The sequence below is a fragment of the Tupaia chinensis genome, unplaced genomic scaffold, assembly GCF_000334495.1.
Source record: "Tupaia chinensis unplaced genomic scaffold, TupChi_1.0 Scaffold000139_1, whole genome shotgun sequence".
Lineage (NCBI taxonomy): Eukaryota > Metazoa > Chordata > Mammalia > Scandentia > Tupaiidae > Tupaia > Tupaia belangeri.
In genome coordinates this window covers 3,762,919-3,779,033 of record NW_006159609.1, presented here as the reverse complement: position 1 = coordinate 3,779,033, position 16,115 = coordinate 3,762,919, and the positions used below count along the sequence as shown (strand labels likewise).

Below are 16,115 nucleotides of genomic sequence, written 5' to 3'. Positions count from 1 at the left end.
AGATAAAAATTCAAAACCCTAGAGCTCTGGAGGATGCATGCTCTGTCTTCAGCCAAAACAGGCATCCGGTTTCTACAATAAGTGAGATCATAGCATCCCCACTCATACTGCTGTAGATAAGAACCTGTCAGCATTTTCATTATAAAACCTTTTTCTTCCTTCTGGCTTGAGAGACCAACCATAGCAATTTTCTGGGGAAATTGCTCGGCAAAGGGCACGTACAAGGCTCGCACGCAGAGAAAATATTTTCATTTTACAGAGCTCGAGAAAGGTTTATTTGAGAATTAGGCAGATTGCAGAAGCCTGAGGAACATTTCTTTGGGATGGTCATTCAGCTTTTTAAAGAAAGAAAAAAAAATAAGGTTTACTGATATTTAAGATTTTTTCAAGCAGCAGATGTTAGAAAGGGGTCATCCACTGATTACCTTTAGGCACCAATACCTCCGGTAACAACAGCTATAATAACATGCACATTACAAAATCCATGCTCACTTGAGGGTGCCTTGGGGGCTGGGAGAATCCTTTAATAGACTGTAAGGTGAAATTAAGGGGTAGGGATGGTCATGCTAGCACTACTAGAAATAGGAGATGAGATGTACTAACAATACGCTAGAGATGACAAACAAAGCCTCCGCTAGTAAAGTGACAGTGCTTGCTGAATACTCAGTGAAGGTGGGTTGAATGTAGTTAATATCTGATCTGGTTCACACAGTGATTTTTTCCTTTCCCACTCCTGAGTCTTACATGTGAAAGTAAGAAGGCTTTTTTTCCCAGGCTATTTCATATTATATTAATACAAATAAAAGTAAAATGGGAAGGGGCTGCATCTAAGGAAGTGCGAGGAAGAAAATATTCATTTATTTAATGGCTACTATCTGGCACAATATCTGCCATAAAAGCAGTATAGTGAATAAATAAATTATTTATTTTATCTTTTAGATAGATTCTCACTGTTGTGATCCTCCTGCCTCAGCCTTCTAGCTGGGACACAGATGCGTGCACCACAACTGGCTCTTTTTAAGACAGAGTATTACTATGTTGAGACCAGCCTAAAGCTTATAGTCTTGTCTCAGCCTCCCAAGTGTCTGAGGTTTCAGGCACTCGTCACCATACCCAGCCTTTAAGGTTGAACCAGAAATTGAAGCTGGGCCTCCCATGTGTCCCCAGCCTATAGAGCACAGCATTTTCGCAGCACACAACACCATGATTGGGCTTGTATTAGTCACTTTCTTATTTGGTATAACAAACCCACCAAGTATAACTGATCATCATCATATACTGATGAAGAAAATGAAACTCACAGAGGTGAAAGAGCTTCTTCTAAAGTCACAGAACCAATAGTTCGGTGGTCAAATGACTCCTTTTACTATCAACTTCTACCCTCAGGATTTGCTCCCAACGTCTATGTTTGCCTTTCCAAGAGCACACTAAGGCTTTTAAGACACCCAGAGTATCTCTGCTTGATTGAGATAGTAGGAAGGATAGAGTCTAATCTAATACTACACCCTCTACCTTCCTCTCCACACTCTCCCTTCCCACTTCTATCCAAGGAGAAAGCATACTTAAAAATCACATAATCATTTTCAGATATCTTATACCTCAACACTTTCACAAAATATTGGGCCTTAGAAATAAACAGTAAAGTTGAGTCCCAAGTCAAACTTTGTCTTTCCCGACCGAGGATACGGCTTTAGAAAGTTCAAACTAGCTTTAGTCACTCCTAAAAAGCCTTCTCTAACTATACATAGAGCAATCGATTGTTTTGTGCCTACATTATCTGTAGCAATCAGTGAAATATGAAATTACTTTCAAAATACGGACTACTTTGTGGATCTTCATTTGGTATTAGTTGTACAAATTAGGAGATATTATCAGGACCAGCACATGGCATAATGGTTTCATCACTGGACTCCCAAGTAGTCTACTGTAGTCCGAGGCCCAGATCTGGTGGTTTAAAACTCATGCTGGGCAGGGACCAGCAGTTAGCGTAATGGCTATGTCACTGGACTCCCACGTGTTTGACCGCGGTTCCAGTCCTGAACCCAGTGGCTTAAACTCATGCCGGGCTCGTGTGCATGCATGCCCAAGATCCCAGCAGGAGAATGGGATCCCCCCGGGGGGGTGATTTCTCGCTTTCTATCTCTCTGTCTTTCTGGTGAGCGCACGCGCCCTATATCAAAAACCTCTAAAAAAAAAAAAAAAAAAAAAAAAGCTCATGCTGGGTATAGGTACATGGATGCCCAAAATCCCAAGAGGAGAATGGAAAAGAAGGGACTGCGGCATGGTCATCTCTCCTGGGGGTTGGGGGGGCGGGGGTGATTTCTCGCTTTCTGTGTCTCTGGTGAGTGCTATGCACCCTAGAGCAAAAATCTCTTTCAAAAAAAAAAAAAGAAAAGAAAAGACTGAAATTAATTGTCTAAAGGATATAGAAATGCAGTATATAGATGTAAATACCAGATATAGTGTGTGTGAAAGAGGAGGGTCTGAGGAAGGACATTTGTGGGACGGACAGGGAGGCAAAGCATTAATGGCACAAAGAGATGTGGTATTAACTGTTGAAGATATTTCGTAGTTTTATCAACAGTACTGGGGAGAAATGTTCACCTGTTGAAATATCCACTTTGTAAGACAAATAATAATGTGATTAAATGTATGGAAGAAAATGAAATGGAAAAAAAATAAAAGAGAAAAAAAAGAACCAAACTGTACCCCATAAAGATATACGATGGAATATATGTAAACCAGAATTCATAATTAAAAAATAAACTGAAATCCTTTAAAAAAATAAAAAAGAAAAGAAATAATATCACATAGGAATTAATGACTTCCTATTAGATATATCTTGAGTAATGTGTAGGTTCTTCCATATAAAGTCCTTAGAACAGAACTTCAACGTGGTGACTACCCAATAAGGGTTCATCCAATTTGTTCTATTTGTTTGTTTGTTTTGTTTTTTCCTCTATGTTTATTTCTTAGTGCTGGATCACCAGTCAAACTGAAAGAGTCCCCAAATCAGGGATTTTATCTTACTGTATTTGAGTGTTACTCTGAGATACACTATAATGATGGAAATAGATATGCTCAAGATAAAGCTAGAAAATGATATGATCAGGATACAACCAGAAAGTGATTAATGGACAAGTATAACTACATGTTTCCTAATGATATTTTCACCAAATCACAACAAGGATAGCTGGAGACATGGCTTCAAAGGAAAAATCAGTCTCCTACTCTTAGAGGATGAGCCAATTGACATGCTATTAGCTATTATTTTATTTGAGACCTTATGAAAGTGGTATCTTTAATCATTATCTGAAATATAATGAAGTGATATCATTCGTCTCTAGCTGCTTTAATCCAACGTTGAGGCAGTTACAATGCATTGTACCGGCATTTTTGAGACTACAACTGTGTTTTCAGTGTGTTAATTCATCAAAAAAAAAATAATCTAAGTCACCCCTTAATCTTAGACAAAACTTTAATAAATATAATGCACCATCAAAATAATATATTTTAGATTAGGATTCACATATACACAAATGGATGTTTCAAAAATATAATATTATTTATAAGATTTCCAGAAGTCATTATTTAGAACAGCATTCATATTCTATTTGATCCAGTCATTTAAATTTACATAGAAAAGGTATTACTGTATCTTTATCATCACTATAATATAAAATGTGCTAAGTCTGACAAGGGCATTTGTATATGTAACTATAAACGAAAAAGTCACTAAAGTATCTTTGAATGTTCTCTATTGTGCTACCTCAGGAAATATAATCTGTGATTTATAATGAAGTAAATCCCTAAACTTATGAGAAAAAAAAACCTGAACTGCAACAAGATCCCAATAGCATGGACAGTCAAGTATATTTATAACCTATTAGCACCTCTATATCTTCATAGACAAGAATGACTTCTTAGTGATAACATGTCCAGGCATCTCAACACAGATACCAGTTGTATTAGTCAAAGTTCTCCAGAGAAACAGAAACAGTAGGAGATATATACGAGTGATATTTCATAGGAAATGTGTATCATGAGAAAAGCACAGTTAAGAAAAGTTTGATAATGCAATAGGTTCTTAAAGACAAACCATTAAAAAAAGATGACAAATGATCTATAATACAACACACCATTTTTTTTCACTCATTCACTTAGTAAACATATATGAGCACTTATTCATTCAATAAGTATTTGTTGACTACCGTCTATGGAACAGGCAGAGTTCTCTTTACTCAGTCTTGCAGGGACTACGTATTAGATGAATGTGATATGGCCTCTGCCCCTAAAGAGTTCACAGTTTCAATGAGCAAACACAGAAGTAAATAACTGAATACTACAATGAAGATGCAAGCATTGAGTATAGTAAATTGATGCTGATGTACTACTAGAAGTATTTTATCACTAGTTACTATTGTTACTTTATTATATTTTAAATTTAACTAATTTTATGGTCACTACATTTTGGGGCCATCATTAAGTAGAATCAGTTACTTGAACACAAGCACTATGGCATTACAATAGTTAATCTGACAACCAAGATGGCTACCAAGTGGTTATTGGACATTAGCATATACTGGGTGGAAAAAGAGATGATTCACATCCCTGATGACACTGAGTGGAAGATTGGAAAGGTGTGTGAGATTTCATCATGCTTCAGAACAACACACAATCTAAAACTTATGAATTGTTTATTTCTGTAATTTTCCACTTAATATTTTTGGTTGACTGCAGGTAACTGAAATCATGGAAAGTGAAACGGCAGATGAGGAAGAGTACTGTACTACTTGGCTATTGTTACTCTCTTACTGTACCTAATTTCTAATAGGCATACATATATAGCAAAAAATCATGGCATCTAGAGGGTTTGGAACTATCTGCAGTTTCAGGCTTCCACTGGGGGTCTTGGAACATATTCATAAATAAGGGATGACTCTGGAACAAGACAAAGGCCTTATAAAGTCTGAGATTTTTCAGGATTCTGAATTCTATGAATTAACATTTCTTTTGCGTGGACATATTCTATTAGCAGCCTAAGAATCAGGTTTTCCTAAGATTCCATATTTAATATTTTTCACTCAAAGTTTCTATTATTAAAAATAAAATTTTAAAAAGACCTTGAACTGGCAGGTATACTTTCTCAAAGGGGATGCAAGGCCCATGGAGCCTGCTTGTTTGGGACATTCAGCACCTGTTCACTTATTAGCTCATTTTTCATTTTCTCTTTCTGGGTCAGATTTAACCTAGGATTTTTTTCTTCTTTTTTGATGTGAATTATATAAACTTGTAGATTCAGCCTTTTGTAGCGTTAAAACACTTTAATGTGTTGATAGGTTAAAACACACCTCATTTCCTGATGGATGAATTTCAATGTACTTGACTGAACCCTATTCAGTTAACTCTTTATTAACAATCTCTATCTTTTCCACAAGTGTGCAAAATAGCTTTAATAAAAATGGAAGGAAAAAAAACATGCATTGAATATTTACCACATACAAGACATTGTGCTAAATGTTTTTGTATGTGCTATCTCACTTAATCTTTACAGCAGTTCTGCAAGGATGGTGTTAGTTTGTTCTGTTTTTTACAGATAAAATGTGTCAAATTCTCTTTTCTCACCTTAATTCCCAGAACTTCTAGTTTATAGTTAGAGGTCATGGCATAGAAAGAAAAACAATGATGGGACCAGCAGTTAGCGTAATAGCTATGTTGCTGGACTCCCACATAGTCGACCGTGGTTCGAATCCCAGACCCGGTGGCTTAAACTCATGCCGGGCACGTGTGCGTGCATGCGTGCCCAAGATCCCAAGAGGAGAACGGAGGAGAAGGGATTGTGGCGTGGCCATCCCCCCGGGGGGTGATTTCTCACTTTCTGTCTCTCTGTCTCTCTCTGTCTGGCAAGCGCACGCACCCTATAGCAAAAAAAAAAAAAACTCTCCAAAAGAATAAAGAAAGAATTAACACTGAGTTAGAAACTAGAAGACCTGGTGGTAGCCATGGCTCTGTGACTTGTTGTGTGACCTTGGGTAGTAACTTCCTATCTATATGATTTAGTAACATAGTGTAGAAAATGCAATAGTGAACACTGTGGGAAATAGTGTGTTGAATCAAAGTCCTTTCAAAATCTAGCTTGTTCAGTAAGGCTGAGTCCTCTGAAAGGTATGACTTGCACTCAAACACAGGTGTGTTTCCAGGAAAGGAATATGTACATTATATTTTTGCAAATAGACTCACAGCTTAAAGTACTTACAGTAATTAGTAAAGAGAATACTACAGTTATTCTTGAAATGAATATAGGTTCTAGACCTACATTGCTTAGATTCAAGCTTTGTCTCTACTATTTAAGACACAAGTTATTTAAACTATTTGTGCCTCAATTCACCCATCTGTTACATTAAGATAACTATGATATCCATCTCATAGTGTTGTGGTGAGAATTAAGTGAGGTGACTTTTGTAAAGCAGGTATCTGGCACATAGTGGCAGGTCAATGTGTGTGTGTTGGGATAGGACGTGACGCCTTGGCAATATAAATTGCTGTCTCCTTTATGTACCCATTTTGACCATTTGCATTTTTTGTATATTAGACATTCTCCAGCTGGGACACACAAATATAGTCATGAAATTCCCATTAACTCAAAGTCTGACAGAGGTAAAATGCTATTCACAGAAGAAAAAACTAAATTGCCTCTCTTATTTATAAATCATAAAGTAGGGGACAACTATTAAAGATTGAAAACTTTATGACATATAAAATAACTTGTGGCAATGAAAATTTATGCTGCCATCTTTAACATATAAAATGTATCAAAGCATGGGACCACCAGGTTGTGTGATGGTTAAGGCACTGGACTTCCACATGACTGGATGCAGTTTGAGTCCTGGTCTCAGAGACCTGAAAATCACACTGGTGCATATGCATGCATGCCCAATATTCCAAGAAGAGAATGGAGGAGAAGGGATTGTGGTGTGGCCATCACCACTGGGAGGTGTTTTCTCACTTTCTCTCTCACCATCTCTTCTCTCTCTTTAACAAATGCACACAACATATGGCAACAATCTTAAAACAAACAAAAAAAAATACAAAAAGAAAAAAGTGCCAATAAAAACAATCAGTTATCTTAAGATATTTTAAGAACCAGCAGTGTACAGAGGTAAAGGGGGCTAGATCTTACATGACCAGCTGTATGGTTCAAGTCCTGAACCTAGCAACTTGAAATACACTCTGGGTGCATGTGCACGTGTACCCAAAATCCCATAAGGACAAGGGAGGAGAAGGGACTGCAGCATGTCCATCCCCTCTGAGAAGTGATTTCCCACTTTCCCTCTCTTTCTTTCTCTAGTGAGCACACATGACCTATAGAAAAATTAAAATAATAATGAAATTAATAAAATAACTGATGTAGTAATTTTATTTACTCAATACTATCTACAGAAAATAATTTTAAATTAAATGGAGACTTATTCCCCAAGGTAGATTTTATTTCACTTTACTTAAAGTTTATTTACTTATTTCTTCCAGAAGTGGGAAAGGCAGAGAGAGGAGAAAAAAGACAGTGCTCCAAATGGTCATGGCACTTAGTTCCACCCCAGCCTTCATCCAGTCCAGGATCACAGGTATATGTGTGTGCTTGTACTCAGACAGACCTCCAGACTTGAACCAGAAACCTTCCTATGTAGGATTGCCTCACAGAGCATTGCATTTTACCACTGCAACACCTGACCCCTTCATTTTTAATAGACCATAATTCAGGTGGTAGGGGATATGGTGGTAAAGAAATATCCAAAGATAAGGATGTTATACAACTACTGAAATATATGAACAAAACCTAATAAAAATTCTAATTCAAATTCATTATGATTACAGCTACATTTTAAAATAAGTCAGATACAGAGTAACAAAATAAAATAATACTTGGAAACAAGAAAAAACGTACGATAAAATATTGTTTCTATATCTAGCCCTCTGGGATAATAAGTATTTTTAAAAATTTGTTTTCTTTCCTTTTTTTCTCATTATTTTAATGAACAGTAGGACTATAAAATAAAACAAAGACCAAACTAACATAGTTAAACTTTGGTGATATTCATAATAGTCACATAGAGAAGAACTCTCCTACCAATGACAAAAATACTACCACCCATTTGTAAGGAAGTTGGCCACATTTAAATAAACAAAACCACTTCTCTGCCAAAGAGACTTCCGAGGTAGGAAAAGGATATGGGAGGTGGCTGAAGTAAGGGGATTCCAGGGAACTGTCCACCAGCGAGGTGCTGACAGGCCCTCTGTTCTTGGGTGAGTGTAAGAGCACCCTCTGGAGTTTGGGACCCCACACTCAACTTCCCCCTTTTCTCCTGTTTCTTCTCTTCACCTTCTCACCAATCTGCTCTATTTTCTTTCCTGACCTTGTGCCTCTCTCTCTGCCTAACAACTGTGGAGATCAGAAGAAATAACACTGGAAAAAAAAATCCTTAGGATGGTTTCTAGATTACTTACTCACATCAAATTATTTCTCCTCTTCCTTTACTCATATAGTTTAAGCTTTCTTTTCTTTTCTTTCTTTCTTTCTTTTTTTTTCTTTCTTTCTTTTTTTTTCTTTCTTTCTTTTTTTTTCTTTCTTTCTTTTTTTTTCTTTCTTTCTTTTTTTTTCTTTCTTTCTTTTTTTTTCTTTCTTTCTTTTTTTTTCTTTCTTTCTTTTTTTTTCTTTCTTTCTTTTTTTTTCTTTCTTTCTTTTTTTTTCTTTCTTTCTTTTTTTTTCTTTCTTTCTTTTTTTTTCTTTCTTTCTTTTTTTTTCTTTCTTTCTTTTTTTTTCTTTCTTTCTTTTTTTTTCTTTCTTTCTTTTTTTTTCTTTCTTTCTTTTTTTTTCTTTCTTTCTTTTTTTTTCTTTCTTTCTTTTTTTTTCTTTCTTTCTTTTTTTTTCTTTCTTTCTTTTTTTTTCTTTCTTTCTTTTTTTTTCTTTCTTTCTTTTTTTTTCTTTCTTTCTTTTTTTTTCTTTCTTTCTTTTTTTTTCTTTTTTTGAGAGATTTTTTGCTATAGGGTGCGTGCGCTCGCCAGACAGACAGAGAGAGCATGAGAGACAGAAAGCGAGAAATCACCCTCCAGGGGGGATGGCCACGCTGCAATCCCTTCTCCTCCATTCTCCTCTTGGGATCTTGGGCACACATGCACACACACACGGCGTGAGTTCTAAGCCACCGGGTCTGGGATGCGAACCATAGTCGACTATGTGGGAGTCCAGCGACATACCATTACGCTAACTGCTGGTCCCCAAGCTCTCTTTTCTGAACTCACAACTTTTTCTTTCCTTTTCCCTCATCTTTTTGTCCCCCATTTTATATCATTCTAACCTCCTCTTAATTTCCCTTCTTCCCTTTTGAGAGGGTCAACATATAGAAGAAAGGGAGGCCTTTTTCTACCAGATGATTGTTTCTTTGGGGGAGCAGGGAAGTTTATAGAGTGTCCAAACATTCACTGATAAAAACAGATTCCAAGATTCCACAATATTTTCAAAAATTCCTAATCTATCAAAGATGATGTTACAGGCATGTGATGTGCCTGAGGGACTTGATATTTAATTCAGTTGAGTTGTTATATTAACAAATGGCTATGGGAGGAAGACAAAGATTCTCTTAAGTTGTAACCATATATTTTTTCATTGGATATATTTAAGGTGTACAACATGATATTTTGATATATTTCTACATAGTGAAATGGTTACTACCTTTGAATAAGTTCACACAGACATTATCTCATGATTACCTTTTTGCATGTGTGTATATCTACTCTTCTACCAAATTTCCAGAACACAACACTACATTAATAACTATAGCTCTCATGCTGTACATTAGATGTTTTGATGTATTCATCCAACTTTACGCCCATTGACCTACATCTCCCCATTTAGTTCCCACCCCTGTAACCACCATGCTACTCTATGAACGTATTATCTACTTTATATATCCTACTTGTTTTACATTTCACATACAAGTGAGATTGAACAGCATGTTTGTTTATCTCCAACATATTTCACTTAGCATGATGTCTTACAGGTCCATTCATGTTGCTGCAAATAACAGGATACCTTTCTTTTTTAGACACACATGTACACATTATGCAATTTATTGGGTGGGCCCTGGAACCTACTTGATAAGGGAGCCAGAATCCACATGGATAGCTGAGGTTTAAATCCCAGCCCCAGCAGCTTGAAAAATATACTGGGCATGAGTGTGTGCAAGCCTCAAATCCTTACAGGTTGGAGAAATAGAGGAAAAGGGGATTGTGGTGTGACCACATCCTGCTGAGGATGCTTTCTCCCTCTGTTTCTCTGCCTCTCTCCAAAAAAAACCCCCACACACCCTTCTCTTAAAAACCAAAAACTATCTTAGAAGTTAAAGAGGTTCCTCCTAGAAGGCTCCCCTCAGTGCTTATTAAAAATATATATATATATAAAAGCATCAATTATTTGATGAATGTATACACGCTCAGCACTATATGTTTCTCATTTGAGTTTCGTTTCTCTCAATAACAGTAATATGGAATCTAGTAGTCATTACTCTGGCCATTCAACAAATGAGAACCAGAGAGAAATCACATGTCTAGTAAGAGTGAAATCTATTTTTCAAACTCAAGCATGTCTGATGAGCAATTTTTCTACATTGTATTCTGTTGTCATCTCTCAGATAGCATTGAGGAACTTTACTAGAGGAATGTTAGTGTAGAAGTTTCTTTCATATCTAAAATTCTAAACCGGGAGCTTTACATCAACCAGTTCATAAGTAAACATTATTAAGAACAGCTATAACTTTGATAATTGACCCTACCACAGAAGACTTTTAAGAACTGTCTCTTTCAAATATTTGGCAAAATAGGACAGGATAGGCCCTCTAAAAGTATTACTTTATTTTCATAGAGAATTAATTTATTTTCTAAAGAGCAATGTATACCAACACACATGACATAGGTGTTTTGCTCTATTGACATGATCTTTCTCATAAAATGACTTTGTTAAACTAGAACACCAAAAGGAAGAGAACTTACAGGAAGTCTAATGTAATTTCTCTGTCTTAAAAAAAAAAAAAGTGCATGCTTGTAATTACACCAATTCCCTCCAATATGGTTTGAAAATCAGGGGAAAACATAATAACATTAAAAAAAGCATCTTTGAAAATGAACTCAAAAGGCTGAATACATATTTAACCATATTTAACCAATAGCTTATCTTATTTGATTATTAGTTTGTGTTTAACTTCCCTTAGCAAATATTTCACCTTCATTAATGATCATTAACACTGCAAAGCCATTCTTAGAAGTTCATGGGAATGGATTTTCAACAGAAGCCATTGCTAAGATGCTGCTGTAAGTGCAGTTAGAAGGGAGAGTGAATAGAAGCATGGAGGAGGCGTGGCGGGTTGCTCTGAGAGACCCAGATAGTTATTGGTGCTCATCTTTTATATACATCTTCCTGACAAGGATGAGCACACAAACCTTCCACACTTCAAGACTTCCTCAGGGGTTTCAAAAAGAACATCTAGCTATTCTTTAGCATGAGCAATTTTTTTTTAATTGGCCCTAAGGTGTAACCTATCATATTGAGTAAAAATCAATAAAAATATCTGTCAATAACTTTATCATTAAATGATTTTATGAAAGACATCACCAGAGAATGTTAGAGCTGGAGGAAGTCTCAGGGATAATTTCATCCACATCTCTTATTTTATAGGAGAAAACCTGAAGCTGAGGGAAGAAGCTCTAAGCACAGCCAGTGTTAAGACTTACAATCCTGACTTCCAATTTTTCCATTAAGCCTACACCTCCTCTGAGTGCTAGCCATGAAGCTGAATGTGTATGTTTCATTAACTTCACTGCCTAAGGTCCTTACCAGCTGTCCAATTCAGTCTGTGGTATTATTATATTTCAGAACAGTAGAAATAGTGTGATTTTTATTCACTTATGAAAGTGAATTTTTGGCTATTTCAGATGAAGCACATTCTCACTTGCTTTCTCTCCTTAGAGAGTCACTATAGTGGTCACAAGAAGTGTTTTATATAAACAAGCTGGGCAAACCCATCAGCTTTCTACAATGAAAAGAAGTGAATGTTTGTACCTAGGAGTAGCGGGACATGCACTCTGATCATCCATGGGCTAAGACTGTATCAAATCCCATACATCTTTTACAGGTACATCATCAGGTCCAGCAAGAAAGTTCCATTTACATGTTTCAGACACAGAACAATCAATGATAACCTGCTTCAAAAACCTTCAAACCTCATTTCCTTAGGAACACCAATCACCTTTACAAAAATCTAGGGTGGGACAGTTATTCTTCTACTCGCTACAAACTTCACTGAGTAACTGCGCCACCTCTTGATAAAAATTCTGTTCGTTGATTGCAAGTGGATTGTATAAGCTCAGAGAAAAACATACACAATTGGGGGCAACATGAGCTTTGCTCCAGATTTTCTAAAGTAAAAATAAATCCCTCATCTTTAAATGTGCCAAATTGCAAACTGACACCTTCAGGTTTATCTGGAATGCATCTATTCCCCCAGCTACTTCTACTAGTGGGCCAGGTGGGTTGGGGCACCAGGCAGTGGGTACTTCCATGAGTTCAGGAGCTCCTAAGTCAGCACCAGAAGCCAGCCACTCGCTAACTGTAAAACATAATGAGATCCCAAACAGAAAACCACCTAAGGCGCCCCCTTTCCGAGCATATCTGCTCGCGGATCCTTGGTAAGAGACTAGGGTCCTGTCACCACCGAGTTATCAACCCATCACCGGACGCCAGAAGACCAGTGCGCTCCTGGCCCCCAAACCCAGCGAGGGCAGAGCAGTCTTAGCTTCTGTCACTCTCCCAAAAGGCAGACACATAAACAAACAACAAAAGGAATTGTTCGCTCCCCTGAGGGAGGAAGCATGCATTAAAAAGACATGAACCTCGTCCTACCTTGCATCCAAACATCAACGACAAAGTGTTGTTGGTGCAAGCAACTTTGCAGTGGCAAATCATTGGTGTAAAACAGTCAGGGTCCTTAACAACAGGGGACATTCCTTTCAGGCTGCGGCAGTGGCAGCTCGCTGGGGGACCCAAACAAGGTACTCGCCCAGCACATGGATCGGCACCCTAGAGCGAGCTGCCGCTTTGATCACTGCCCACTGCACCCGGAGCGGCCATCCCGGAGCCTCAGTGGAAGCAACGCCGCGGGCAAGTACCGAGCATCTCGGGGTACCCTTTCCCGTGAGAATGAGGCGTGTGGGGGGGCTGGGAGACCGAACCAAGAAGGATTTTGCCCCTATGATGAATTTGGAAGAGGTAAAATTTTAAAAAGAGAGAGAGAGAGAAAGAAAAAGAAAACCATAAAAATAAAGGAAGCGAGGCGCTTAGAGGAGGGTTCAAAGGAGGTGGGGCAGTATTAGCATGTAAAAGGATGTGCCCGCCTACTCGCCCCAATCACACAAGATTGTCATGCGAGCTGAAGGGGGCTGAAATTATTCCCTCTGAAGAAAGAAAGAGAAAAAAAAAATACTGCAGCTCCTGATTTGGTAACAAGCCAGTGGCTTGCTGCAATCCGGAGTCACCCAGTCACCGTGGGGAGCTCTGGCCGGGCAAGTGGGTTGGGAAGGCGGGGCTGGTGGAGGGAGGGAGCGCGGTGCTAGCCAGTCCAGCCTAGCCAGCAGACGCTTGGTGCTGGTGCCACCTACTAGTCCCTGGGGTCGGTGCATGGGGCCTTCCCGCGCTGATGGGACTCTGAGACCACGCTGGGCCCCCATAGCTACTGTCTCCCCAGTGCAGACGACCTCTGAGCCACAGTTCCGGGGAAGGGGAGGGCAGCGCGAAGGCCTGCAGGGAGCATCCTCGCTGCAAACTGACAAGGGCGCCTGTGCCAGGGGAATGGCCAACAAAGAGATCTAGGGTAGAAATGGACTCAAAACGGTCTCGATGGTGCCCTGCGCCCCTGACTTCTGGGTCAGTGAGTGTACTCTCACTAGGTGGTAAAAGCAGCCTGAGAATCAAGGCTTTATCTACCATAACATTTTTCACACTCAAAAAGAAACAATCTGCCCTTTCTCCCACCTTCATTTCTTCGAAGCCCCAGAAGTATTTGTGTTTATGTTGTTCTAGAAGTATGAAAGACAAGGCTGGTGGATGCTTTATTGTTTGTTTTTCTTTTTAAATTGAGGCTGTTGAAATTAAAAAACCAAAAAAAAACAAAAAAAAACAAACAAAAAAAACCAGCATGTAGCTGGCAACAGCTGCAGAACTGCTTACTGGAGTGGGGGGAAGTGGTAAGAAGGATGTAGGGTAAGAAGTGTGTAAAAGTAGCACTCTTTGGGTACCACCTGCGTGCCTAGCACTATGCCTTGCTAGACAGAGGAAGAAGACATAAAGGTTTGGAATCAGACTCAGCTCTGCTGCTGGGTGTGGCTTTGTGTAAGTCATTCACATTATCTGAGTCTGTTTGCCTATCCCTGAGGTGGAGCTTTTAACTACTGCCCTGCAGAGTCCTTGAGAAGACTAGAGATGGTGAACAAAACATTTCTATGGTGTGCCCCAGTGTGTGGTAGCTGCGCTTCACTTAGAGTTTATCTCATGTCTTAGCCTGAAAGGTAGATATTCTTGGACATAATTTTTCTAGAAGAAACTGAGACTCTGAGAGCTATATCACTTACTCAAGTCACACAACCAATGGGCTCTAATGGTGAGGTTCAAATAAAGCCATGGAGAACATTTCACAGACTTCTCCACAGCTTCTTTCTCCCTGGAAAAGGGTCAGGGCTATCACATTCACATCCATGTGGTAATCAGTCTCTCTGATTGGGCATTGAACTCAGATCCCAACTAAAATACAACAACCTAGTCCTAAATGTCACAGAGAACTCTGCCAGAACCATATCCTCCTAATGTTTTACAAGAGCACTTACACTCTGGACTGAGTTCCAGTATCACTGTATGCTTCATGCTTAAAAAGTATAAATATTAGACCATCGGATGGCATAGTGGTTATGTTGCTGGACTCCCACATAGCCAACTGTGGTTTGAGTCCAGGAGCCAGTGGCTTGAAAATCATGCCAGGCACATGTGTGTATGTGCCCAAGATTCTGGGAAGAGAATGGAGGAGAAGGGACTGAGGTATGGCCCTCTCTCAGGGGGTGATTTCTCTTTCTCTCTCACTATGTCATTCCCTAAGGCAAAAATCTCTAAAAAATTAAAATTAAAAAGTATAACTGTTTTGATAAGGATAAAAGTACAAAATAACTTGTAAATTGCCAAGGCAAATGCAAAGCCTTATACACTGCCTTTCACTTACCTATATCCAAATACTCTATCCTGCTCTCTCAAGTTAATGAAAAGTAAACCTGATTAATATTTCTTTAAAAATATGAGTTCCCAGGCCCATCTTTACATCTTATCCATAGACTAGGAGAATGTCAAAGAATTTACATTTTAATCAGTCCCTGTGTAATGAACATAGATCCTGTCCACGTAATTAAGTCCTCTTTGAAAAAAAAAATATGAAACAAAATATGAGCAAGAATACACATGGAAAGACTCTCAAAGTTGAATTACACCTGGTTTTTAAATGAAGAGGGCAGCTATGCCTCAGGCTTAGGGATTCTTAAACTAAGTGGAAATTCTTATCTAATAGATTTCTCTATTATGACACAGGATTGATCAAATCGAGTGACTACCGAAGGCTGCTGAAACTCAGGATGTCTAATCTATTGGGTTGTTGGAAAAGTCATAATGCATGTTTGCATAGAAAAATGCTAGGACTTTTCTGACAACCCAATACATGTGCTTAAACATAACTAAGCCACATTTTAGAAGTAGAACTCTGGTCTGAGGCCTTCTTAGGAATCTTAAAATTGCATTTACAGATTAAGTGTATCCCTTAACATTTTACTCCTTTATATTACCATAAAATGTGTGATTGTGTGAGCATTTCCACCTACAGAGCGTCTATAATTATGGCTGTTTTTCCAAAGGAAAATAGATTCTAAAAAAGTTGTACAATATTTCCCTTATTCATTAGCCTATAATTTGGATTTCAAACACCCCAAAAGTATTGTATGCTCTATATTGTGATGTTCCAATAATATCTAACACAGTC

At 38.3% G+C, this 16,115-nt stretch overlaps 1 protein-coding gene across 4 annotated transcripts in view; it reads right to left on the bottom strand.

Annotated features, from left to right (window-relative positions):
• The window catches only part of DLG2 (discs large MAGUK scaffold protein 2), a 1,612,020-nt gene that overhangs the window by 1,226,869 nt on the left and 369,036 nt on the right, over window positions 1-16,115 (bottom strand). The window contains exon 1 of one of the 4 annotated variants that reach the window (XM_027770463.1): window positions 12,950-13,292. The exons of the other annotated variants lie outside the window; for them this stretch is intronic. Within the exon in view, the coding sequence (XP_027626264.1) occupies window positions 12,950-13,051 (102 nt within the window). The 5' untranslated portion in view covers window positions 13,052-13,292. Of the gene's footprint in view, window positions 1-12,949; window positions 13,293-16,115 lie in introns of those variants that run through there. 4 annotated transcript variants of the gene reach the window in all.